Raw genomic sequence first — 27727 nt, 5'->3', positions numbered from 1 at the left:
TGGGAAGGGATTTTTGCATGCATCAAAAGAAACACACCCGGAGGTGGAAAAAGGGCAATTTCCACAAGTTGAAAGGGATTATTAGCAAAAATTGATCAGGGGGGAAATGTAAACAAAAACAATGAAGAGTAATTACAGCTTATGGCGGCTTTGCCAAAATCTCATAAATCTGCGATCATAAAAGAAGGCGTCTTGAGTTCAAAATTATCTTGGCTTGGAATAAAAGGAAAAAATTGCAGTAAAAATAAACATATTGTATAAATTAAACCCAGGGGAAGTTGGCAGCAGCGAATTAGCAGCTCTAAGATGCAGACAGTTGCAAAAGGAAGTATCAATGAAAAAACTGACTGCCAGGAGACAGAAAGGAGGGAAAAAACTGAAACTTTAAATACACCAAAATCAAATACAACCAGAGCTGTGGAAAGGCAAGTCCATGGGGATGCCCGAGTGTGAAGGCAGCAAACACAGACATCCCAACCAAAACAAGGGCACAGCCAGGATGAGCAGCCGTGGCAGCTCCAGGGACCTGCAGTACCCAGGAGATCCCCAGAGACAGACACACCTGAGACCCCTGGCGGGCAGCATCCCACTGCCCTGGGCAGCTGCCCACCCTGTCCCACCCAGGAGCAAGGGCTGTGAGGTGGTGGGGTCAGGACAACAATTCTGGAGTTGTTTCCTGATGGCCACATCAGCCCCAGAACAACCATTTGCTCTCCAGCAGCAACATGGAGTGGTCAGCAGAGCCCTACAGACCTGTGGGCAAGGACAGCCCAGGACCAAGAGCTGCCCTCTCCCCTTCCAACACCTCTGCCAGGCACCAAGCAGGGACAGGGCATTCCTAGGATGAGGAAAGATTTTGCAGCATCCCATAGGGCTGGTGGAAAGGATCTCGGGTGTCTGGGTTCAACCCCATCTCCACCACAAAACTGGGGCAGCTGGGGCTCTGGGATGAAGTCACAGTGCCTCAAGAACTTGCTGCCAAGTGATGTAGACACATCCAGCTGCTCAGCAAACCCTTCCTGGACCAGGAGAATCCTAAAGCACCACGTGCTGCCTGCAGAAAGGCCATGGTGGCTCTACAAGCACTGCTGCAGAATCCATCCTGGTCCCCCAGGAATGATCACCAAATCCTGGGAGGATTGATCCTTGATAGTTCAAGGATCACCAGATCCTTGGGAGGAGAAACAGGCCAACAGCTCTGTGAAAGCCACAGTCACCCAGACAACTCAGCCAACACACTAGCAGGAAAACCAGAGAGATTAGGGCCAGGGCATTAGCCAGGACAGAGGATAGCAGAATGAGCACCAGGGAGGGCAGATCCAGTGCTGAGAGCTCTGCAGGCCAAACTCAGGTGGTTCACACCCTCCAGGCTGCACTGGAACCTCCTTGCTCTGCATCCCAAGTGCTTTGTGGAGGTGCAGCAATGGACCCCTCACCCTGAACAAGCTTTGAGGATAAGGCAGCAGAGGTATCAGATGCAGCCATGAACCTGTGGCTCCTCTGCATGGCTGGGGCCACCCCCAGTTGCACAGACCAGGACAGCAAGGACAGGCCATCGGGAGTGTCCTGGGGAAGGACAGACCAGGCCACTGTGCAAGGTCTCTCTTTCATTCCTCAGTGCAGAAGGTCCCCCTTTCACTGCCTTTTCTCACTGTGGGTAAATGCCACACCTGTGCCAGGAGGAGAGACTGCTCTTCTCCAAAGGCTGCCAGTGGAAGTGAGGCACAGAGCCCCTGGCAGTGCCAGGCTGCAACAGGCTGTGGATCAGTGAGCCTAGAGCACCCTGTCCCCTTGCCACCATCAGCACCACTGGGGCCTGCCAGCACAGGACACTGGAGTGACACTGCAGGAGCTGACACTGCCTGTGCCCAGACACACCCAGCAGCTGCAGCTCCTGCTGTGACGTGTCCTTGAGCCAGGCTGTGTCTGCAACCTCTCCCTGGCACCCCAAATCCCCAGTACTCTCTGCATGGATGCATCCTGGGGACCTTGGAAGGATGCCCCAGTTGCATCGCTGCTCCCGCCCCACTCTGCCAAGAGAGAGCATCCCTGCATCTTTTGAGGATGCAAAGGATTCCCAGACAACCTCTAACAGCTTTGCAGAATTTAGTGTTTGCTGCCTGAGCCTCATAAAAGTACCACAGTTCCAAAATTTAGTTTACAGGGTGACCGAGGCATTACCTCTCATCAGCCCTGACATGGGAAATCAGGTGAAAAGTGCTGTGCAGTGAATGCCCCATCCCCCAAATTCCCTACTCAGCATGAAACAGCCTTTATAAATCAATGTCTGCAGGAAGAAAACACGTGAGGAAGCAGCAAGTTTATCCTCCCCTTGCTGCTGCACTCCTGGTGATCCCTGAACCCCACAAGTGTGATGGAAGGGATCTCTCCAGGGCTGATGCCCCATCCAGTGCTCAGGGAGAGACTGTGACCTGTGGGATGTGCTTGAGTACCCAGAGATGCACCCAAATCTCAGGGAGCAATAAAAAAACAGGACACTCCTCCCATTTCCCAGCACCACACTCAGTGTCCTCTGGCACCTCAGCACCCCCATCCTCTCCCCTGCTCCTAGGACATGGAGCCCTGGGAGCATCCTGCAGGTCCTGTGCTGCTGTCCAGTGGCCTGAGCCAGCCATGGTGGCCAAGCCATGGGAGCCCCCAGCACCCTGCACTACTGTCAGTGATGCTGGAGCACGGGAATGTGTGGGAGGAACATGGGCAGCTTGGGCTGAGTGGCCACACCGATGTCCTCAGGACCAGGCAGAGCAGCAGGCTGCACTCAGCTCCCTGTGTGGGCATCACTGGCACCACAGCACGTCCCAAAAACATTGATGAGCTGAGGAGAACCCAGAAGCTGCAGTGCCACCACAGCCCAGATGTGACCCTCTGGTCACCTTGCCCATGGCAGGGTGCTGACACGGTGAGCGCAGCCTGGGGCTGCCTGTGGTGCCAGGCCTACAGGAGGTGCCTCTCACCACAACACAGCCCCAACTGCACAGGGCAAGGCTCCCCAAACCCCATGTGCTTGGTAGGCAGAGAAGGGGGTACAGCCAGTCCCAGCCCTGCCAGCAGGATTGATTTAATTAGATATTGAGAAGAAATTCTTCCCTTTGAGGGTGGGGAGGCCCTGGCACAGGTGCCCAGAGAAGCTGTGGCTGCCCCTGAATCCCTAGAATTGCCCAAGCCACCGGAGGACAGGAGTGGACAGGGCCTGGAGCACCCTGGGACAGTGGAAGGTGTCCCTGCCCACAGCAGGGGGTGAAACTGGATGAGCTTTAAGGTCCCTTCCAACCCAAACCATTGTGGGACTATATGTCTGCACCCCATGGCACTGCAGCAGCCTAGGCAGTGGGAAACATGTCTGTGGGGTGAAAAACACCTCCTTGATCCATGAGCAGCACCCCTCCCTCCTGCAGGGGATGCAGCCCTCCTCTGTGTCTCCTGATTTATCCTGCCTGGAGAACAGAGGCGCCAGGGCCAGTGGGATGCTCTGGGCTGCCAGCCCCCTCCACCCTCTCACACTGCCCAGGATTTATAGATGGATAAAAATCCCTTGGCTGAGCCTTTGTTTACTTTGCTCAGAGAAAATAATTAACTCTTAATGTAGTTCTGGTGTCCCTTCCCATGGCAAGGGAATGGAATGAGATGAGCTTTAATATTCCACCCAATCCAAACCATTCTGGGATTCTCTGACTCAAGGAACTTGGTGAAACCTTTAAGCTGTCCCACTCCAAGCACGGCACACATTATCATACTGCCTGTATCACAACATGGCAGTGCCAAGCCTCAGCTCCACACACTCGCTGTCCCCATGCCATGATGTCCCCAGGCTGGGACTGATCCCAGGGACAGTGTGCAGGGAGCAAAGCCCTGCAGCCGGGAGCCTGGGAAAGAAGCCATGGAGTGATGGGAGAGGTGGGGGGCCGGGGGAGCATCCCTGCAGGAGTCAGCTGTGATGCCTCTGGAGAGCCAGCTGGCTTCCAGCACAGAGCAGCTGGGAGGGTGTGAAACAAGACCATCAGACCTCTGGTGCCTTTCATCCCTGGTCACTTTTTTGCCTGCAGACATCATGGATTTGCTCAAGGTCACTGTTGTGACAAAGCTCCCAAAGCAAAATGTTGCACTACAGAAACACAGGTGACAGGAGGGGACACGCAAAGAGTTCTGGCACCACCAGCGAGGTGGGTACTGTGAGGTAGCACCTGGGATGGAGCTGAGCAGGCAGGGCTCAGAAGCAGAGACCCCCAGCATTCCCTACAGGGATAGCACAAGGCTGGCAAATTCCCACTCAGTACTGAGGGAAGCACTTGCTTTGGCCAGCCCCACCAAAACCCAAGATGTTTCTGCTCCCTGCAGAGCAGAGAAACATCAGACCCTGAAAAACACCACCCTGAGCACCCCAAGCACACATGAACCAAACAGCTTTACCCCCTCTGGGCTACAGGGCAGGGAAGCACCAGGCACTGACCCCCAGGAGGGGCAGCAGCTCCCAAACCCTGTGGCCAGGAGCTGCTGGCAGCAGGTCTGCCTGTCCTGGCCAGCAGCAGCACAAGGACAGGGAACAAAGGCCAGTTCCCAGCTCCATTGATCCCGAGGTCACACGGGTGAGGGGGAACATCTGCTGCAGCCCTGCCCAGCCCTGCTGCAAGGATTTCCCTGCAGTTATTCACGCAAGGGTGAATTTCCAGAAGGAAGCAGCCAGTACTGCTGTTGAAATTCCCAGCATGGAAAGCCCCAGCCCCAGTTTGTGCCCATGGGGAGGGACCAGGAGCAGCACAGGGTAAGTGCCAGTGATTCCATAGTGGCCAAGATCCATGTGGTTGGAAGATGACAGAAGGATAACCCAGATCAGCAACTTGTGTCCAGGCTATCTCCAGCCTTCCATTTGAAGTATTCAAGGCCAGGTTGGACAGGGCTTGGAGCAACCTGGGCTAGTGGAAGGTGTCCCTGCCCATGGCAGAGGGTGTCACCCAGGCTGCCGGGCCAGAATGTGCCTGGGATGGCTGCAGATGGAGGAGCATTAGCCAGAGGGAAGAGCCCCAGGGGTCAAAACCAGTTTATGAGAAATCAGGCACCTTTGATCTACAGATTTGAGCAATAGTGGATCAACTCCACCCCTGGGTGATCTGCTGTACAGTTAATTAGACACGTTATTAAAAATATGCTCCTCTACCAGGCTGAATTAGTCCAGCTTCCAAGCCACAGAGTCCTGCCCTGTCTAATTAAACAGACCTTCCCGATTAACAATCCTTCCTCCAGGCCGCTACAGCAGACACGGCAGCAGACACTCCTCAGTCTCCTGAATAAGACCAACAATGGGCAGGATTCCACACCTTGAGTCATGACCATTCAACTGGTTTACTTTTATTTTGATTCTCCTTTGGCTGTGGACACCAGAAGCAGACCCAGAGGCCCCAAGGGCTGGCCTCAGTACCACAAGGACAGAATGTGCAGTCATGTCCCGGCTCACCAGTCAAGGACCTGATCAGCTCTCTCACTCCAGGAGTATCCCATTTCCAGGGTGTTTTCAGAGCCAGAGATTTCCTGGTTGCTCTGGTTATGCCCCACAGCTGAGGACACACTGTGCTCCCAGACACAGTGTGGCCACATTCACACCCACTTCAGTTCCCTGATGTGCTGAATTCCCTCAGGTGTAACCAATCCATCTCCTCCAGCCTTCACTGCTCTCCCAACACCGGCACTTGCTGCAGATGGGAATCTCCACTTGGAGTATTTTCCTCTGACCAGCCCATTTTAAGCCCCTCCAGGACACACCTGTAAATCCATCTCTTCTGGAGCACGGTGGGAACCCCTCCTTACTCCTAAGGCTGCAGAACTGCACATTAAAGGTGTGAATCCCCTGCATACCTCTGCAACAGCTCGTGGGGTGGTGACTCATCTGTTCCCTGGTTTGAAAGCACCAGGTGCTGCCCACATGCTCTTCTCCAGGCAGAAGCCCTGTGCATCCCACATCTGCATGGAATCCCCTTCCTTAGGCCAGCCTGAGCTGCAGCTGTATCTCAGGGCAGCTTTGTGTCCCACGATGATGCAGAACACGTCCTGCTGCTGCCCTGTTCCCCCAAACCCCACATCTGAACCCGAGGGAATGGCTGAGGCTGTGTCAGGGAGGTGTAGGTTGGGTATCAGGAAAGGATTCTTCCCCCAGAGAGTCCTGGGGCACTGACCAGGCTCCCCAGGGAACAGGCAGAGCCCCCAGGCTGCCAGAGCTCCAGGCACAGGTGGGAATTGCTGGGGTGTCTTAAGCAGGGCCGGGAGTTGTACTCAATGTTCTATGGGTCCCTTCCAGCTCAGGAAATTCTGTGAACCCCACATCTCCACTGGCAGTGCAGAGAAAGTACAGTCCCCTAGGAGAGCCTTTCCGTGAATTTATTTTTCCCCTTGGTTCCCAGTCCTGTGGGTTTCCAGAGCTCACTGTTTCCAAGCCAGCAGCTCCACCTCACAGGAGACAGCCCAGATGCCCAAGGGCATGCCGGGGACCACGCAGGCTGGGCCCACCTTCCTCACCCCTGCCTCACTCCAGAAGCTTTTATTAGAAACACACAGTCACCAAAGGCTGCGAGTGGAATCCATTACACAGCGTTTAGTACGAATCATTTGTATTTCACAGCCCGCAATCCTTCTGATTTCACAAGGAAACGGCTGTTAAAGACCATGCTGCAGCCAACAGGGAGGGACCAGGTGGGAGCAGGGACGGGGGAGCATTCCCAAATCCGGGATGGACCTGCTCCCACACCTGGTCATCATCCACAGCCGCATCCTCCACTGTGAGATGCTTTGGAATGTGGGAGGAGGCAGCTCTGCTACCTGCAAATAATCACCCCCATCCGAGTCAGGAGATTTTGGAAGCAGGGATAGGTTTCCTTGCACAGCTCCAAGGAAAAAGAATCATAAAATCCCAGAATCATTTGGGTTGGGAGGAACCTTAAAGCTCATCCTGCTCCATCCCCTGCCATGGGCAGGGACACCTTCCACTATTCCAGGCTGCTCCAAGCCCTGTCCAGCCTGGCCTTGGACACTTCCAGGGATCCAGGGGCAGCCACAGGTGCTCTGGACAACCTGTGCCAGGGTCTCACCACATTCACACTGAAAAATTTCTTCCCAATAGTCAACCTAATCCTTCCTTCTGGCAATGGGAAGCCACTCCCCCTTGTCCTGTCACTCCATGCCCTTGCGAACAGAACCTCAGATGCTCAGTGTTCAGAGTAGATTCCGGTGAGGAATTCAGGATGTGTGCAGACATTTCCAGTTAGTGCACACAGAAAGGCTGTGAGCCATGCCTTACAGACAAATGAACTTATGAATTAGCTCCTTTCCCACTTCCTCCCAAGTGCTTCTTTCCCCAGGCTTTGGGGACAGGGTCCCTGGGGCAATGGGGATCCATGGTCAAATGGGATTGGCACCATCAGGCGAAGTTATATGTGTACCACCAACACCTGGGGTAGAATGAAAACCAAAACCATGGTTTAAACCCTGAACATGGCCATCCCCAGAGAGATGCCATTTTGTAAAGGAAAAAGGTAGAAGTAATGAAGGGAAAATACAGCCCTCACCCACACTCAGCTACGTAGAAGGGATCTCATCCCATAAAACAAGAACAGTGACTCATCCCATAAAATGAGAACAGCAAGTCACTCCAGGATGGACATCTTGACCCACAAGAGACCGTTCTAAAATATAAATCTTGACTTGGGATGTTCAAGTTGGATATTAACAGATCATTTAGGACATTGCTTCTCCAGGAAGGCTGTCCAGCCCTGAGTCTGGCCACCAGGGACCTGGGGGATCTCCAGCACTGGAGGTTTCCAGGAACTGGCTTCCCAAATCCACATCACCTTCATCACTGCTACAGCTGGGGCAGGATGACCTTGGGGACAGGGGGACCTTGGGGACAGAGAACCAGAGCTGGACATCTGCTCTGATCACAGATGCAGCTGATAAATCTTGCTTTTCTAGAAGGTGAGACACAGGATCCCAAACCACTGCTATATAATGATCCCAGCCACTATCTCATTCAAACACCCAGTGCTCCCTTTTTCTGGCAAATGGAACTACAACTGCAGCTCTATATTTTGTCCCCAGGAAGGATGTCTGGGAACATCATTCCCACACATCTCCACATGAGCCACCTGAGGATGCAGGAGCCCACACAACCCACTAGCAACACTTCTCCCCAGCCTAATCCAGGATGTTTATCTGTTCAGTATCAGAACTTTGGTGGGGAAAAAAACAGCATTGCTTCCTCTTCATTGTGTTTTGGAGGAAAAACCCAGCAGATGCATTAAGCCAGCAAAGCAGGAGGGAGGCAGGGGCTCCCTGGACTCACACCAGGCTCAGGGACACAAGCAAGTCTGTGCCTTGGCATTCCAATCTCAAAATCCAGAGGCTCAGCCACCCTTCAGTGGTGCTAAAAGGACTCTCCCTCCTTAAACAGCAGCAAGACAATAAGACAGCAGGGCTTGCACAGCCCAAAACCAAGAGACACCGGCAAATGTCTGGCTGGTGCCACCTTCACAGGTGAAGGCTGGTTTTGCCAGGGCAGTGGGTCCTTCTCCAGCAGCTAAGCAGGACATGATTCCTGCTGACAAAGGTCATTGCAAGTCCTCTCAAGTCCACCATTAGTGGTCTTTCTTCAGTCCTAAAACATCCTGTTAGCTCACCTGATACTGTGCCTCACCCAAGGCTGAGAAAGTCCTGGACTCCCCTATCCATTTCAGCAGAAAATCTGGGCAGGGCTCCCAAGGAGGAGGATGGTGAGAGCCAGGAGAGGTGAGTACAGCATGCCTGGCCTGAGCTGCCACTGACTGCACTGCCATCTCCCACACCACGTGTCCTCCACTCCCTGCAAAGGATGGGGTCCACCCACGCCACCACTGGCACATCAATCCATCAGCTGGGACTGCTCTGCACTACAGGCCCAGAGCAGCTGAGGGAGCTGGGAAGAGGCTCAGCCTCATGAAGAGGAGGCTCAGGAGGAACCTTGTGGCTCAGGAACCTGAGCTCTGCACAGCTCCTGACAGGAGGGGACAGCCAGGGGGTCGAGCTGTGGTCCAGGGAACAGGGACAGGAGGAGAGGGAACGGCCTCAGCCTGGGCCAGGGCAGGCTCAGGGTGGGTATTGGGAAAATTTATTGACAGAAAGGGTGATCAGACATTGGCACAGGCTGCCCAGGGCAGTGGTGGAGTCATCACCCCAGAAGTGTTCAAAAACCACATGGATGTGGCACCAGGGGACATGGGTTACTGGTGAACACGGCAGAGCTGGGTTAACGATTGAGTCTGGTGATCTGGAGGGCTTTTCCAACCTCAGTGAGCCTGTGATTCCATTAATTGGGAAGTTCAGCAGTAGAGGATGCTGGAGAAAACCCCTCAGTTCACACAGGTTCAGCTGAGTCCCCACTGCACCAATATAAATCACAAACATGCTCAGGACATGCCTGTCACAATGTGCAATGACACACGTGATGGAAAGCCAACATGTGATGACACAGTGCCCGTGACCCAGCTCTCACCACCACATTTCTGCCTCTCCCCTGCCTGGAGACACTGGTACCTGTCAATATCTGTCACTGCTCCACTGTATCACACCCTGCCAGCGGTGAGGACAGGCTCGTTACATAATTTTAATGCACAGAGTGCATTAAAGACCCTGAGGTCTCCAATTTTGGACCTCATAATGACACGGAATGAGGGCTGAATCACTGGACTGGAAGCATGGAGTTGCCTCAGCACTGATGACCACAGTGTGTGTGGGCCAAAGGGAGAACAGGCCAAACCTGAAATGGCTTTGCCTCTTCATCCAAATGTATCAATTTCCAAAATCTCATCAAATTTACAATCAGAGTCAACCAGGAAACAGGAGCAAAAGTACAAATGGAAACCAGAGGGGTTTGGGACTAGATCTTTAAGGTCCCTTCCAAGCCAAACCATTCTACGATTCTGCAACAAAAGTTTAAACTATTTTTATATATATATATATATATATATATATATATATATATATATATATATATATATATATATATATATATATATATATATATATATATATATATATATATATATATATATTTATCTATAAAGGCAATCTAGGAAAAAAAAACTTCAACCAAAACCAGCCTCAGAGGAAAAAAGTGTTTGTGACAACCACACACACAAAAGGCAATGCATGAGAAATGGAAAGAGAATAAGCACAATCCATATTTTATTGTGACTGGCAGGAAGTGAATAAAAGAAACCTCTGGAAAACCCACGTCTGAAGACAAGAAAAAGTTATGATGATGTTCTTTTCAGCACATAACAAAAATGCTAAGTAAAAATGTTAAAATTCATAGAAACATAGAGAAAAGCATTGAGACAGCCCAGGGCTGGAGGTGCTGTCACTGACTCGAGCCCTGCTTCACTCCCAGTGTGATGAACAGGTTTTTTTACTCTAGGCACAGTCAGAGCTTCCCTCACTGCAGTTCCTGGTGTGTGAAGGGTGGCCATGGTCAGCTAGTTTGTGTCTTTATTAGGAAAGCGGGATGTTATTCCACAGCCCTCCAGAGGACAGGGCTGCTTCCTCCCCTGAGCAACCAGGATTCCTTAGCTCATACATAACTAACGAGCCAGGGAACGTCTGGCTGTAATTCCTTAAAAATCACACACGTTTGCAAGCATTTAGCAAATAACTGAGACTTTGGAACAGATGCAACAGGGCCACATGGTGCCCAAACAACTCAGCTGTTTTCTCCACAGACAGTGGCCTTGTGGAGGTGGGAGAAGCCCCAACCATCATTTATCCTCATTTCTGGCCATTTCATTGATGACACTTCCATAAACAAGCCCAAGAAACCATGACCACATCAAATTCCTGTGTGACACTTCCATAACAGACACGAAAAATCCAATTCTGGGACAAGCCACTATCAAACTGGGAGAAAACCACAAGAAAACTTCACAGCCTGGTTCCTGTACTGGTCAAAGTTTGCAGGAGTAACTGGGCAGTGGAATAAACCTGGGTAGCTCTTTCCAGCACTGTTTCCAGAGAGTATCAGCATTCCCTCTGTTACCTCTGCTGTCTGAGTGACCACCACAGACAGAGCTCAAAGTCATAGACCTCACAAACTCAATGGACATTTTCTGGACAATTGTGGACATTTTCTGGACACTTTACAGGGATGGCCCATAGACTAGGGGATCAGAGAATTATCAGGGTTGGAAAAGCCCTCCAAGATCATTGACTCCAACCACTAATCCAAGTTCCTCATTAACCCATGTCCCCAAGTGGCACACATGCCTTTGAGCACTTCCAGGCATGGTGACTACACCACTGCCCAGGCAGCCTGTGCCAGGGAATGCTATCTGTGTATTATATCTGTGTGGGGATGAGCTGCCAGCTGGGGTTAAAACACGACAAAAGAGAGAGAACTAAGAAAATCCAACACATTTCACAGTGACAGACCCAAGAGACTACAAAGATTAAGAAGCAAGAGCCCATGAGAGGATGCCTGGAGAAGAAGAAAGCTGGGAAGTCCTTGAAGACACTAATGCAGAGCATCCCAGAGCAGAAGGATCACGTCTAGTGGATGCACCAGGATTACAACGTGAGGGAATGGCAGGCACTCAAGGTCTCGCTCGGTTTGAAATCACTTCTGGGGAAATAATGAAAAAGCTGATGTAATTCCAATCATAAAGAATTAAAGAACAAGAGTATAATTAGCACCAGTCAACATACTTCTACAAGAAACAGGTCTTGTCAAACAAATCTGATTTCATTCTTCACTGAGATTACAAGTGTGATTGGTGAGAGGAGCTATGTGCGAGGCAGGGGAGTGTCTGAGTGCTGGAATCAGGAGATGTGAGGGCAGCCTGGAGAGCTGTGCCAGCCACTGCCTGCACTCCAGATCAAAAAACATGCTACAAAAGGCGTTAAGAACTGACTAGGTGGCACGTCCCAAGCAATAGTTCCCAGTGCTGGACCTCGGTGGGCTCCACAGGAACCAGCCCTGGACTCATTTCTGCCTTAGTCAGCACGATGGAGAGGGATGAAGGAAACCACTGCTCAGGTGGGTAATGCCCTTGCAGCCTTGCAGAGCATTCTTAAGTGAAGGAGATGGGATTCACCTTCTTTGGCATTCACCATATGAAAAAATAATGCTCCCACTTTAATGGAGTTGTTAATTTTCTCCAGACAGTAACAGAGAGAAAAGGGCCTCTGAGGACAGGCTGATGATCGAGACCAGCCAGGCAGGCAGGTGAGCTGAACTGCCCTCAGCAAGATACTGGGGGGTGCTTCCAGCTTACATGAGAAATCCCATTTTTGTGATAATGATTAAATTGTTCAAATCATCTTCAAAGAAAATTTAGGGGGGGTAAAAGCCTTAAAATAAATTAAACTCAACAGTGAAAAGCACTGGAAAGCCTGATCTCCTCCAGCAACTGCCCTGGAGCTGGTGTGGCTCAACAGATGTAAGCACCAGGCAGGAAAAGCTCCAGATGGTGCCAGTGACATGGTGGCACTGATCAGGGACAGCCCCCTGTGCCCAGCTCTGGCAGCACAGCACGGATGCAGTTCCCACCCGACAGACATTCAGTGTGCATGGAACAGCCGGATGGCTTCAGCCCCTTTCCAAGCAGGCAGGTGCCACCCACAGGACTGCCACCACAGCTGGGACCTCCTGGCAGCAAGGAGGGTTCCCTGCTTTGCAGGGAGAGCAGGAGCATAACTATGGCTTTAAGGTTTCCAGGAGAGAGATGACTGTCCCAGGCAGGAGCACCTGTGTATGTACATTATCCCACGCATCTCCAGCCCCAAGGAGTGACCAGGGTGTGCACACCTGCCTCAACAACGCAGCAAACAGGATAAGGAACACCCTCAGCACCACCTAAGTCTCCCATCTAGGTATCCATCTATTCCCTGCCCCTTTGGCTCCCCAAGGTTGAACAAAACTCAAAAGCACATCAAGAAAGTGCCATGGATGGTGTTAAACTAGGAGCCCTTCCATGGCTGGCATCACACATGGTGAGAAGGTGAAGGTGGGAGCACACCTGACGCTAGAAAAACACCTCTTGGTCCCCTGACCAAGCTTTAGGTTTTTTAAAAGGTTTGGGGAGCTTTAACTCTGGAGCATTACTCAGCTCCAGCAGAGACAAGACAGGTCTGAAGTGTGCTGGGAGATGGGAGAAGGAGTTCCAGGTCCTCGCCTGCCCCAAGAGAAGGGAAAATTCTCAGACACCCCAGCAAAGAGCAAATCCCTGCAGAGAAAGCCCTCAGTGATGGGAAGGGAGGAGCTGCTGCTGTCACTGCCTTCTGGGCTGCCTCTCACCCGCTCCTCCCCAGCCAGATCCTCTGACATCCAACACCACCTCTGCCAAGCCAGCCCAGTTGGGTTCCCCCACTAAAGCAAGCAAAACCCCATTCTTTGGGGGCTGCTTTATATCACTGCCTCCCCCAGAAAAGGTTTAGTCAAAGCAAATGTCAGACCCATTAAGTGTGAAGGACCTCACAGCCAACACAGGAATGCTGGGGCTTGATGGACTGTTTATAGAGTCTTTTATAGGAAGGATGGGTAACCTAATCCCAACTACAACATTTTTTATGCTGCTCTGTGAGGGTTCAGCTGTGATTAAACTGCTGGCACAGTCCCATGCCACGTAAAACCATGGAGACCAGCCATGTCTCATCCCCACCAGAGCCCTGCAAACGCAGGCAGCAGAAGTACTCCAAGTATTAAAGGCTGGCGAACCCCGCTTTGGGGGTCCCTGCTCATACCTCCACTGGCCTCGTGAGCCTGAGACACCAAAACAAAACATCTCTAGTGAATATTTACTCTGACTGCAGCCCAGAGCAGGGCAAAGGGTAACCACCCCTGCAGGACTTGGTCTGGGTGCAGGAGATGCAACAAAACCATGCTCTCAGCAGCAGGCTTCAATGTCTTCCTCTCCCAGAAGCAGCCCCAGGATAAGCACAGAGCCCTCCACAACCCTCCTAAAACACTGGAGAAATCCCACAGCAACATTTCCTGCTTTGTTAAAACACTTGATTTTGAGCCAGCCTCGCTGAAGTGAGATGTTCCAAGCTGTGGATCACCCGCTGTCTCTACCAGGCTGATGCTCCATGGCTGTAGCTAAGATCGCAGTCTCCAGCACGGGCAAAGTCCTCCCTGGGAGAGGACATCCAAACGTTCCAGCAGACATTGACCCAAGAAACCAAGCCCACTCGGGCTCAACCACCCCAAGGGTGTGCAATTTAACTGTCAGAAAGGGAAACAAAGATTTGCAGGTGGAGAAATTGGAAGGCTGGGAAATCCCAGCCCAGGCTTGGCACAGGGTCACACCAACTCCGTGCTGGAAGACAGGCAGGGGTAGCAAAGCCAGACCCTCTTAGCTGGGAAGGGAAGAGCCTGGGAGGCCAGAGCAAGGGCAGAGCTGTAACACATTGATGAGGATGGCACAGGGGGATGTGCATCATCAGAGTGTGATCTCTTGATGTTGGACCAGCAGGGTCTCCCCGGCACTGCTGGTGGGTGGGATTTCTTCAGGCAATGTGAGCATGAAGTTTGTTTCATTTTATTTTTATAGAATTGGAAGAGAAGCCAGGTTTGCCTTTTTCTTATTTCTATATTTTGGGTCTGCTGACTCATCCATCAGTCTGTCTGTTCACCTTCATGACACTTCCCTGATATGATGCATCGTCTCCCTCGTGGCCACCACACACCCACCCTAGGTGGGCTCTCACCACCCACCTTAACCCACAGCCCCCTCAAGAGTTACAGCTCTGGAGCACGTCAAGCACAACAGCTGACCAGTGACTTCTGCACTGAACAAAAATCACCAGCACCTCAGAACCCCTCACTGAGCATCCCCACCACAGCAGCCAGGAGAGGAGTTTGTTCTCCCCAGGCTTTTTCTCTCAGACAGGATTTGGGCAGCAGTTTTATTTTAGTCCTGAGTGAGCGTATGGCACATTCCTGCCACCAAAGGGAAGGACACTCCAGAGCATGCTCAGGTGCAGCACCTGAGCCTGTGCACTCACAGGGCTCCTCTTCCAGCACAGACCCCGACATGCCACCAGGGAAAGGAGCATCTTGATGGTGACACATGAGGTGGGCATGGCACCACAGCTCCACAAACCTGTTTGCATCCCCAGGAGACCCATGGAGGGCTGAGCCCTTCTCCACCCCTCTGGCCGCTGAGCAGTTCAGGACTGGTGGATGACACACCCAGGGCTGACCTCACAAATCCCATTTTTTTCCCTTTTCCCTAAGTAGCCCACACACTGAGGACCTCCCAAACACAGTAAAACACCAGGTCAGCTTTCCAAGGGCTCAGCACCCACAAGCAGGAGCTCAGGTCATATTTAGGCCACCCAAATTACAGGGCAAGGTTTCTGCTGGAGGGTGACCTGCTTGGTCTCCCCCAGCACGAAACCCCATGGGCAGCCCCTGCCATCCCATCCAAGACGCCACAGGGACGTCTGGGCTCCACTGGTCTCTCCTGTTGGTCCCAAATGTGCTACTCCCAAACCTCCCACAGCCCCTGGCAGTGTCCCCTTACACATCCCTTACTTCCCCGTCCAAAATTCAGCTCCCCTCCCTGCAGCCCCACCTTTTCTCATGCAGGGACCAACAGAACTGGGAGAAGCAAAGCAGCACCGTGGGACCCAGCCTGGCAAGCCTGAACTTCACCCCCAACCCCCCAGATAAGGAAGGATGGGCTCCCGGAACAGCCGCGGATGAAAGGGAACGCCGCAACGGTCGAGTTGGCTGGCTCAGCTTTTGGCTTGTGCCCATTTCCTTGCCAGGTGCACACCCATGTGCCATGTCCCACTGCATGGGGACAGCCACTTGCCCAGCAGCCCAGAGGGACCAGCCTGGCAACACCTCATCTGCACGTGCCTGCACCTTCTGCCTGTCCCACAAACCATAAACCAGTGGAGATCAAGAGACCTACCCAGCCACTGCTCAGAGCCTCAGCAACCTCCTGAGTGATGCAAGGTTTGGCCAAAGCTGGGAACAGGGATCAGGCAAGACACGAGAACAGCTGACAGTAAACTCAGCATTTCCAGCGGATTTGTTTGTATCAAAAGCTGCTGCTCTGAAGCCAGAACAGGTGTCAGTCACACCAAAATCTCATGGCAGCTATTCAATGTGATGGCATAAGTTTGACATCAGATTAAAAAAAAAACAAACCAAAAGCAATGTGAGCAGCTGCATGCTCTCTAATTCACCTACAGCCATGGGAAAAGAAAGGTGAGGAGCCAAAAGGAGGAGAAAAGCAGGTGTATCAGGGCTGTCTGTGCAGCAGCAGCGCAGCCACATGAAGGAAGCAGCTCCCCATCACTGGCGATGCTCCCAGCAGACCAGGCCAAAGCCACGTCAGACTCTCACCCAGCTGCCCAAGGTGGGCTCAAAGCAGCACCCACCTCCCCCTGGATGGCTCCATCAGCCCCGAGCTGGCCTTTTCCCCCCTGCAGACTTGTGAGCAGCCTGCTGCCCTGAGCTCTGTACCGAGCGTGACACGGAGCAGAGCCCACGCTGCCTCTTCAACACCTCCCACCAGCCAGACACCAACCCCTACTCATGCTGCCAACATCCTAATTAGCACCTTCCCTGTGCCCGCCCTGCTCCCGACTGCTCTGCAGCTGTCCAGACTCTCAGAGGTTCGCCAAAGGTGACAGGGGATGGGGACAAGTCCTGGAGGCGCTGGACACTGTCCCTCTAGCCCATGGCAGCCCCACTGCCCTGCTGTGAGTCTGTGCCAAGGGATTTCCACACAGCATCATGCCCACGCCTGAGTTTACCCTCCCAGAGCCTCTGGGACTATCCATCCCCCTGCAAGGCAGGCAGGAGTGCGGCTTTCTCCAAGCTTCATCAAATCACAGGACGGTTTGGGTTGGAAAGGACTTTAAAGACCATCTCCATTCAACCCCTGCCATGGGCAGGGACACCTTCCACCAGACCAGATTGCTCCAAGTCCTGTCCAGCTTGGCCTTAAACACTTCCAGGGAGTAGACAAAGCATGGACAGGGCAGCTCCAGGCTCTGCCTGGGGAATGCATTTGCCCATCCATGCATTTGCAGCTATTTCCATGGCTGGAAACCACCCCTGGTTGTATCCCTGGGGCTGCTCTGCTCTGCCTGATCCAACCCCTCAGTGCCCCATGCCAGTAGCCAGGCTGGGGGAGCTGACACCTCCATCCCACCTCTCAGCATGCTCCAGCACTGGCTGATCAATACCCTGCCACCAGCCATTCCCCATGTCCAGGCAATGAAAATATTGGAATTGCTCCCCAGGCAATGAAAATGTAACATCCTCAGCTCGCTTTCCCTCCCAGACAACGCCCAGGGAGCCACAGGCCTGCTCCCATGGAGCACAAAGGTGTCACAACGTGCATGCAAAGGCTGGAGACACAGAACCAGCACTCAGACACCTGCAAAGGCACTCTGCAAGCAGCCCTGGAGGTTCTGGGATCCTGCAGGAGAGATCCCTCAGATGAGATCCACAGGAAATGCTTTCCCAAGGCTGGCATGCTGCAGCTCAGTCCCTGCAGCCTGGCCAGCCCCCATCCCTGCAGGCTCGATCGAGCCCGGACATCTTGTTTCACTCCATCCACGCTGCCCCCAGGTCACGCATTTCTCCCGCTCGCTTTATCCTCTGATACCAGACAGGCTTAAAAGTAAAACAAGGCCAAGATTTATGAAGTGAGGCTCACCGTAAAGGTTTCGCAGCCGCACTTGTGGAGCCTGGAAACAGGATTACAAGCAAAGCAAATCATGAAACGCGATCGTAACCTCGGCACGGTGAGATGTGACCCTCACGTGCTCCAGCCCAGCTCGCTCCCAGCATGTGGTGTGCACTGCCTGGGGGCTGCCTGGCCAGCACAAACCTCCCTGTGATGGCCCAGGGCTTCTTTGACCTCCCTTCCACAGCACCCAGCTCATTTGTCCTGATCCTCAGCAGGCTTTCTGCCACACCTCGCCTCAAACCAGCTGCATGGGCATTTGTCAGAGCAGAGCACTCCCAGCCCTTCAGGACCACAAACAGGTGCTTTGGACACATCTCATCATTCCACAGGGACTTTACTGCAGCTTTCCAGTGCCCAAAGGAGCTCCAAGAGAGCTGGAGAAAGACTTTGGTCAAGGGATGGAGGGACAGGACAATGAGAAATGGCTTCCCACTGACAGAGGGCAGGGACAGACTGAATATCAGGAAGACATTCCTTTCTGAGAGGATGTTGGGGCCCTGGCAGAGGCTGTCCAGAGAAGCTGTAGCTGCCCCATCCCTGGCAGTGTCCAAGACCAGTTTGGACAGGGCTTGAAGCAACCTGGTCTAGAGGAAGGGGTCCCTACCATGGCAGGAGTGGAACTGGATGAGCTTTAAGGTCCCTTCCAACCCAAACCAGCCAATGATTCTATGATTCCAGGACCAAGCCCCCCTCCTGGGGCATCACTCCCCACCCAAAAGTCTACTGCCAAGGCAAAGCTTTCAAGAAAGATGGATCTCAGGAGAAAGGCTTGAAGCCAAACTCACAGAGGCATCACCTGGCCACAGTGACCAGCAAGTGATGGGAGCCAACAGCAGGGAAGGATGATGCCAGCTCCATCCAGGAGTACCTGCCATGGCCACCAGCATCTGCCTGGGAGTGGAGAGCAGTGGAAGCAGGCAGACATGGGTCCTGGTAGGACACACACACCCACACCCACACCTGTTTTGGGTGCAACCAACCACGCACCTGGAGGCACCTCAGCAACCCATTCCTGCCTGCTTTGTCCTCAGACACATCCTGTCCCACCCTCCAGCCTGCAGTTCAGTGGCCACTTTGAGGGAACTAGGGGCCTCCTGGGAGGCTCAAAGAGCAGGATCTCCTCTGGAGACCAAGGAGCATCCAGAGACTCCCTGTCCCCTGCTCCAAGGCAGAGTGCTCCAATCAGTCCTCCCCTGCCCTGAGAGACTCTGGCACAGGCAGGACATGCACTGTCTCAGCACAGTGCTTCTCACCCACAGCCTGTGCATGAGGACTGCACAGGATGGAGACGCCTTCTCTCTCTTGCATCCCTCTGTTGAAGTTGTTCAGGCCCACAGAGGGTCCTGACAGGAGATCTGGAGGATCCAGCCTCCTCTCTGACCCTCCTGACCCTCCCTGGTTCTCCTCTCTGCTCCTCAGCAGAACTGTGCTGCAGAAGCCTCCAACACAAGTCCCTCCAAGCCATGACATGGACATGCAACCAGAGCTCACCAGGCTCCAGCAGGGCTCCACACGCTTTGGGGACATATTTAGGGAGCTGGAATGACACCTCCCATGGAGCAGGACTCGCCTCAGCCTGCTGCTGGACAGACAGAGCCCAGCAGGGCACGGCCAGAGAGCTGCCCAGCCTGTGCATCACCAGGGGCACAGCTTGTCCTTCAGCCTGCTGCAGCTGGGTGTCCCCGTGTCCCCAGAGCCTGGGTGGGAGCAGAGCAGATTCCAGACCATTTGCCTGCCCCTCCTCTTGTGGGCTGGGGGCTTGGGGCCAGCTGCAGGCTACCCAGGAGCACAGCAGCCCAGCCCATTGTTCCCTTTGTCTGGCCCTGGGAGCACCAGCCTGCAGCGGATCAAGGCGTCCCCTCTGCCCAGGGACAGTCACACAGCTCTGCCCAGGGACATTCACACGCCTCGAGGTGTCCCCTCTGCCCAGGGACATTGACACAGCTCGAGGCATCCCCTCTGCTCAGGGACAGTCACACAGCTCTGCCCAGGGACATTCACATGCCTCGAGGTGTCCCCTGTGCTCAGGGACAGTCACACAGCTCGAGGCGTCCCCTCTGCTCAGGGACATTCACATGCCTCGAGGCGTCCCCTCTGCCCAGGGAGGTTCACACACTCGGCCACATTCATCACCCCCAACCCCTCAGCTGCCGGGTGCTCGAGGTGTCCCCTCTGCCCAGGGACATTGACACAGCTCGAGGCATCCCCTCTGCTCAGGGACAGTCACACAGCTCTGCCCAGGACATTCACATGCCTCGAGGCGTCCCCTCTGCCCAGGGAGGTTCACACACTCGGCCACATTCATCACCCCCAACCCCTCAGCTGCCGGGTGAGGGCCCAAGCACGTCCCCCAACCCAGCCAACAGCCCCCCAAGGTGAACCCAGGGCTCAGGGAAGCTCCTCTCCTCCCCAGTTCCAACCAGATGTTCTTGGCCTCTGAAACTCCGAGGAGAGCAAAGGCAAGCACCAACAGGCATTTTCCAAGAGAACTTCCTTGGCCATCTGGCCAAAATCAAGCGCCTGTGGAAGGTTAAAGGTGTCCCCAGACACAGAGGGCTCAAGGCCATGAGCACCCAGAGCGATGTGGACCTCCCCAGCACTTTGCCTTGGAAGCTGCAGATGACCTTGAAAGCCAAGCTGGGAGCTGGGGGCCAGCAGGATCCCACTGAGCCTGGACACTCAGTGTGGGAGCCCAAAGAAGGCACCTTTCCCTGTTTCCCTTCAAATACCACATCTGCCACAGAAGGCTGAGCCAAAGGGATTCCTGGTTTCCATCCCACCTCCTGCAGTGCACCAGGGTGCTCAGGGTGCACACCAGAATCAATGCCCCTGGTACGCAGGACGGGGGAGGGCTGAACTTCACCCTGCCCTGCCTCCACCCTCCATTGCTCCTGGTGTGAAACCTTCTGCTTGAGAACTCCAGAGGGAGGGAAAAAATATAAAATAAAGGATCGTTACCTTTTCATCACCCTCTTCTTTACGCCTCCCACAGTCCAAGGCACCTCTGTGCCCCCTCCCTCCCCAAGCTGCATCTCTCCCAGAGCCCCTCTCCCCTGTCCTTCTCCTGTACAAGCATCTTCACTCCCTTTCCCAGTCTTTCCCAGTTCGGAGCTGATGCTTTCAAAGAGCCATCCACAATGACTTTAAGATCTCTTTCTCAAAATGCTAATAAGTAATTTAAAGACTGCCACTGTGCATGCATGGGTTTAGGGTAATTTTTTCCATGTGAATCCCTTTTCATTCATCCCTGACTACATTTAATCTGCCACTTTATAGCCTGGCTATCCAGTGTCATGAGAGCCTTTTGCAATATTTTCAAGACAACTGTTGTTTTTATCATCCTGAATAATTTTGTATAATCTGCAAACACTCTTTGCCTTCCCATTCCCACCCCTCTCTACTTTATGAATACATCACCAGCGCAAGCCTCACGCTGACCCCGTCCAGTGGGAAAACTGACTCTTTGTTTCCCCTTCTTTAAGCAGATTTTAATCCATAAGAGAGCCCTTCCTCTAAAATTACTGCTCTGGAGTCTCCTGGATCACCCAGGGAGATCTTCTTAAAGGATGCTCATCCCATTTGCTCTGGCTCAAATATTCATTTTATTGACTTACTGTAAAATACCAGTTCTCCTGCCATCACTTCAGAACAGTCTCCCAGCCCTGCCCTGGGAAGCAAAGCTCCTTGGCAGGAGTCCCTTTGGCCACTTGGGGTGACACTGAATCATCCCCCTCCACCCCAAGGGCTCCAAGGATGGAGCCCATTTAACTTCCCAATACCCGCTTGTTGAGGGGAAACTTGGGGGATAAACAATTTATTCTCTCAAGTTATTTTTCAAACTCCTTTCAGCCTGCCTTATATGGCTTCACATTCACCAGACCACAGTTTCTGATTTTTTTATTTTCTCCTTTTAAATACCACTTCCACTTTATGAAGAACATTTTTTTACCTCCAATGACCTCCTCCAATTTGCCATTTAATCAAGTTTGGTTGGGTTTTGGTTATTTTTAGGAAACTCATGTTAAATGGCTGCATGAATTCATTCTGAGGTTTAATTTAATTTCCTACATTATGGGCAAGTATTTTCTATTTTAGCTTCTCCCTTCAGTCAGCTCCTTCACTTTCCTTTACTCAGAGACCACTACAATGTGGTGTTTTTAAGTGCTGGTTGCTTTATGGATGCCATGGTCTGACTCTGAGAGAAGTAACATGGAAAGAAGATAATTCATTGGATCAACTGAGAAAGCTTCACCAACTTTTGGAGCTCCCCAGCCCCTCCTCATGCCCATTGGGAGATTGAATCTGCTCCCGTGGAGCAGATCTGATGTCTTGTGTGTGATTGCTTGGGTCAAAATCCAGAGTTTATCCTCGTGTGAGCTCTCCAAAGAACCACAACTGTTCTCAGCCACTAAAAACCATCATTTCTGAACGTGACATTTAGGGAGGCACAGACCAGCCCCAATCAGTTGTGTTTTCTGCCCTCGTGGCCTGCTCCGTCTTCCTTTAATGCTTGGCAGTCGATGCCACACTTCCTGTCAGACCTGATACTGCTCCCTTCATCCCAAGCAAGGAAATTCAGGGAAGGGCAAACAGCGTGATCCTCGCTTACTCCCTTCCCTCATCCTGCTTATCTCAGGGGGCTGGCATGCCCTGCACAGCCACCTTGTCTGCACCCTGGCACAACCTGCCATCCATCCAGCAGGTTCCTGAAACATCTGACATTGATATAAAGGCATTAACAATATATGCCTGCACAACATCTCCAGGCACCTCTCCTTCCTCACACCCTCCCTCCTGCTGTCACCTGGCCTTCGAGAGGTCCCTGCCCACCCCAGCATTCCCAGTGCTCCCCAGTGCTCCCTGCATCCCGGGGTACAGGCCGGGCAGAGCCCCTGGGAACTCCCCCGTGCTGCCTCTCCCTCCCTCCCGCCCAGCCCACACCACACTCAACCCTTATCACAGGAGGCCCCATCCTCTCCCTTATCTAACGGCTGAACTTTTGCCTCGGAGGATCTCCTGCTCCCCCCATCCCAACGAGATCCAACTGGCAGCTGTGCTTTGCCCCGGTCTCTCTATAAACCAGATCCAGGTATGGGAGGGATTACAAACCAGGGTGGGAGCTGACAGGGCTCTTCCTCGGTAAAAATGGATTGTGGCAGGATGGGAACCCCACTCCCAGCCAGAGCCACCCTCACTCCTATCCCAGCAGGGCTGGTGTGGGGGGAGCAGGCACGTTTTGGGGCAGGGGTGGAGGGCCAGGCTCTCATTCATCCCTCACCCTAAAGCACTCAGGCCTCGGGAGCTGTCACAGCCTCCACTATTTACCCAGCTCCTCGAGCAGTTTCCTGAGTGCCCACCCCTCTTTCCAGCAGCTCAGGTATGTGCACACAAAGGGCCCTGACTAGTGCAGGCAGGTCCTCAGCCTGTCTCCAAGGGGACGGCTGCTCCCATCCCTGGGGACAGCCCCAAACCCCTCACAGCATCCCCAAGGCACAGCCGTGTCCCCTTCACACCCTCTGTGGGATGACCCGAGGAGTGGGGGAACATCAGTGGCCACACCAACCCCGAGCCCTTGTTCCCTACAGCATCTTCTCCCTAGGCTTCTGTCACCCAGAGAAGCTGGAAGTCAGCAGGTACTGAGAGGACTGCTGCTTCCACCTGGAAAAGACAGAGAACAGTGTAGTAAGGGAGCAACATGGATGTTTGAAAGAGGCACTGATCTATTTGGTCTCCAAAAGGAGCTTTCCCTTTTGCTGCCCCTATAATGCAAAGGGCAGGTGGGTGCAAGGAATGTGCCTTGTCAAAAATTAACCCAGGAAATGGAGGGGAGGGGAAAGCAGCAGGAGGAAGACGGGTGGCACAGGGCCAGACCAAAACCACAGGCTCTGCTCTGCTCCTCAGTCCCACTTGTCCCAAAACATTTGCTCCCCTTTTGCTCTTAGGAGCTCAAGCTCGCAGGAGGGATCAGGTCTTGACAGATCCTGTGTTTTTCCCTGGATCCGCTGTTCTGCCACATCCCTCTGGAGCATGCTAGGCTTGCTGGGAGGCTGCTGCAGCTCCCATGGTCCTGGCACACCGGGAACATCCACCTCCATGGAGCACTAAGGTCAAAGCAATGCCCCGGTGTGACTGTAACCCTGAAGGGATGACTCAAGTCTTCCTCTATGGAGACCCAAAAAGATGGATACACAAAGGCCCAAAGCAACCCTGTGTCCCTGGCATCTCCCCACACCCCACGTGGAGGTGCTCAACATAGGTACAGGGGAAGAGACTATGTTTTAACATTGCAATATGTTACTGCATAAGTGAAATTAAATATACGGTATACTACAGAATCATAGAATATCCCAAATTGGAATGGACCCAAAAGGATCATCTAGTCCAAATCCTGGTCCTGCACAGGACCCCCCAACAATCCCACCATGTGTCTGAGAGTGCCATAAATATTATGTGTATTATAATTCATTATTAAATACACAGAAGCACTGAAGTTCTGTCTCCAGCTTGCTTGGAGGATGGGCAGGGATGTCCGTGTCCAGCACCTCAGCCACAGCACACCCTGGGAATACCCCAGGAGGGGATACAGCCCTCCTGCTCCACCATCTCTCTCCAAACACGAGACTGGGCTCAGGATTAGGATTGCTCAGCACAGCTGATGCTCAAAATTGAGTCCCCTCACCCATGATCCTGTTTCTCAGCAAAACTCGTGCCGGGCAATTCTCCATCGCCCATTGGAGCCTGTCGCTGCCTCCGTACTGCTGGCTCCGTGCTGCCCACACCCTCACTGATAGCAGGGCCATCTCATGTCTCCTTTTGCATTTTTGGCACAGGGCTGGCTCTCCTCCAGTCCTCGGGAAGCTTGCCAGCACCGCAAGGTTTGTGAAAAGTTAACTCCACCGGGGTGAACAGCACCATCGGGTTGGTTTTCCCTCCTCGCACGTGAGTTAGCCAGGCTGTTGATTTTAAAATACCTCCATGTCCTTCCCAGCTCCCCCCAAAATACCTCGGGAGTGTCAGTCCTGCGATCGGCGCGCAGCCTACGCAGCAGGAATACAAAGCGGGGCCGTTAGCGATAGCGGCGTTACCAACTGGTGTGGGATCCAGACCCTTCCAGGACTCCTTTGTTCTTGACTTTCTGGTTTGGGTTTTGTTGTGTTTTTTTTTTGAAAAACACACAAAAAACTTTCCTTTGAGAAGCCTGAACTTTCTCAGCTGCAGACACATTACCTTCCAACCGCCTTCACAACTATAGGCAATTCCTAACCTCTGCTTTATGTATGTTGTCATCCACCTCCCTGTTTTCCATACTGATTTATGTTTCACGTTCTTTTTACATTTCCTTTTAACAGAGCCGGTTTTAACCAAACAGCCTTGCCTCCCGAGCCCGAACCATGCATTCTGCTGGCCAGTGAGCAATCAACTTCCAATTTCCATGCACACTCCTGTTTATATTTCCTTCCCTATCGGCTTTGTTTCTAATTAAGGTTTGTTAAATGCAAGTGAATATATAGCGCGCAGAGAAATATAAAGCATGTAGATAAATAAACACCCCACACACAGCCGCACTGACTAAGGCTGCGCTTTCAACCACGGATCCCAAAGCACTTTGTCATGTTCATTAACAAAACCTCGCGGCTCCCTTGGGAAAGATGCTTGGATTATTTTACGCCTTGTAATTAGGAAAACTGAGGCACAGAGGAGACAAGTGAAATTACCAGCAGTACAGAAACGGTCTGTGACAGAACTGAAAACAGGACTCAAGAGGCAGGATCCTCCAGAATTGTAGTTTTCCCCTGAACAAGCTTTTCTGCCCCCATTTTGGCCCTGGAATATGCTGGGGCTGGCGATGGAGAGCATCACCAGCACGGAGGTTCCCTGCAGCCGCGGGAACACGGTGGGTCCAGCCACCACCTCCATGGCCAGCAGCTACTGTTGGGTCCATCTGTCCACACCGAAGAGATCCAGAGCATTCAGAGGTGCAGGTGGACACCACATCCAGGCACTTTGGAAGAAGTGGGAAGAGGCAGTTCCAGAAAGGAAGCAGCAGAGGCACGCCCAAGGAGCTGCATCCCACACGTTTTCACCTTGCCAGCTCTCCAGAAGCCTTTTCCTGGAAGGCTAGATGAGGGATCTGGCTGCCCACAGTAACCCTGAGAGTGACCATCACAGCCCCATAACACACACAGGGCAAGAGAAGAGCAGGGGCATGGGGGGACCACGCTTAACCCAAACCAACACAGTCAGCCCTGGCTGGAATGGCCGCTGGAAGCGCACTGACCATCTCCCTGAGAGCGTCCCCATCCGTGGAGGAGCACACCTTAGAGCAATCATCTCGGGTGGGTAAAACACCTCACCTGCACTGGCCAGCCCCTCATTTCTAGATATACTCCCCATCCCTTGGCACACATGCATCCAGTGCCTGCCGCTCCTGTCATGATGATGGGAAAGTTACTCAGGCTCCACAAACACGCGTGGGAGCCCTGTGAGCCAGTCACTGACCCACAGCACCAGCCAGCAGCACCTCTTGGGCAGCAGCAGGAGCAGGGTGGGGTGGAGATGTCACCCCATCCCTGCCCAAGGCACCCAGCATGCCACACTTGGCAGCATCAGCTTGTCATGGTCAAGTGCGCATGGGCCCCGCCGGCCAAGCCAGACCCCATTGGAAGTGTCAAGACCACCGGCGGATGGGGCCAGACGTCCTGCATGGACACGTATGCTCTCACAAACACGCTCCTCACCCCAACCCTCCCCCCCATAATTAAAACCATGCTGGGTTCATTTGAATAGCAGAGCTGGCGAGCGCTCTCCGCTGCAACGTAAATAGTCCTATTTATGCCAAGCTCCCATATTGTAAATATCACGATGTATAGCTGGCCAACCCATGAGTCATCTCCCAAAACTCCAACTTAATAAATGGTGCCTCATCCATGTTCCAGACAAACACCGTCCGAGTGGCTCCCACCGCCCGGCACACGCAGGGCCAACACTGGCCACCCAGCCTGCCCACCAGCCCAACGGAGCCGGAGGGACGGCGGAGCCACCCAGCCGCTCCAACACGACCCTTCCACAATGGACAGGCATCCCTGGACCACGCCGCTCCAGGACGAGCTGGTTTTTGGCCTGACACCTGGCCCTCGCCCCTGCCCAGCCCAGTTCTCTGGCACTTCCCAGGGTGTCCACGCAGCGGGCGGGTGGGAGCAGGCAGGAATGGCTGGGATGGTTGGGGAGCAGGAGAACGAGGCTCCCCTTGCACAGACCCCGCCGTGGGGCTCCCAGCCAGCGCCGTCCCCGCACACCCAGCCCAGGAGCTCCCCACCTGCCGCCTCGCACTGCTTTGTCTGAGCACCGGGGACCTCGCCGGGGAGCTCGGCTCCTCCTGGGGACGCCGGGAACGCCACGGCGCCAACGGGGAGCCGGCCACCAGCTCCAGAACGCCGGTAAGGCCTGGCGGAGGGGCACCCCAAAGACTCTCCCGAGAGCACGGGGCGGTGAATGCCGGGCATCCCCGGGGGACCCTCCGCGGTACCCAGGGATGCCCGCTCCGGCGGAGGGATGGCGGGGAGAAGCGCGGCCAGCGATCGGGAGGGTCTGTGGGCGGGGGGGGCACACACGACACACCGGGCTCCGGCGGCGACACCTCCAGCCGGGGTAGCACTTCCCCAAACTTCGCCTCCCCTCCGAAGGGCGTGCGGCGGGGAGGGGGGCAGGGGGCAAAGTGCCACCCCCCAAAAAACGGGGAAAACCCGGAGGGGGCTCGCCCTACCCGCAGGGCCCCCGCCCCCCGCGCGCCCCCCTTACCTTCCACGGCGGCGAGCAGGGGCAGGAGGGCGAGGGGCAGGCAGCAGAGCCACAGCGGCCCCATGGTGCGCGCCGGGCCGGGCATCAGAGGCGGCGCGGCCGGCGCTCCATGGAGGCGGCGGAGCGCGGAGCGCAGAGCCCAGAGCCCCTCGCTGGGGCCGCCGCCGGCGCGGGCACGGCCGCGG

General features: G+C 53.7%; 1 protein-coding gene across 2 annotated transcripts in view; it reads right to left on the bottom strand.

Moving 5' to 3' along the window:
- EPHB2 (EPH receptor B2) overlaps window positions 1-27721 on the bottom strand; it is a 122897-nt gene extending 95176 nt beyond the window's left edge. For both annotated transcript variants that reach the window (XM_039702321.1, XM_039702322.1), the window contains exon 1: window positions 27543-27721. In XM_039702321.1, the coding sequence (XP_039558255.1) occupies window positions 27543-27627 (85 nt within the window). In that variant the 5' untranslated portion in view covers window positions 27628-27721. The remainder of the gene's footprint in view (window positions 1-27542) is intronic.
- Window positions 27722-27727: the final 6 nt, after the last annotated feature.

The sequence above is a fragment of the Passer montanus genome, unplaced genomic scaffold, assembly GCF_014805655.1.
Source record: "Passer montanus isolate IOZ18808 unplaced genomic scaffold, ASM1480565v1 scaffold155, whole genome shotgun sequence".
Lineage (NCBI taxonomy): Eukaryota > Metazoa > Chordata > Aves > Passeriformes > Passeridae > Passer > Passer montanus.
Note: the sequence above shows the minus strand (reverse complement) of the source record. Positions and strands in the feature narration are given on the sequence as shown.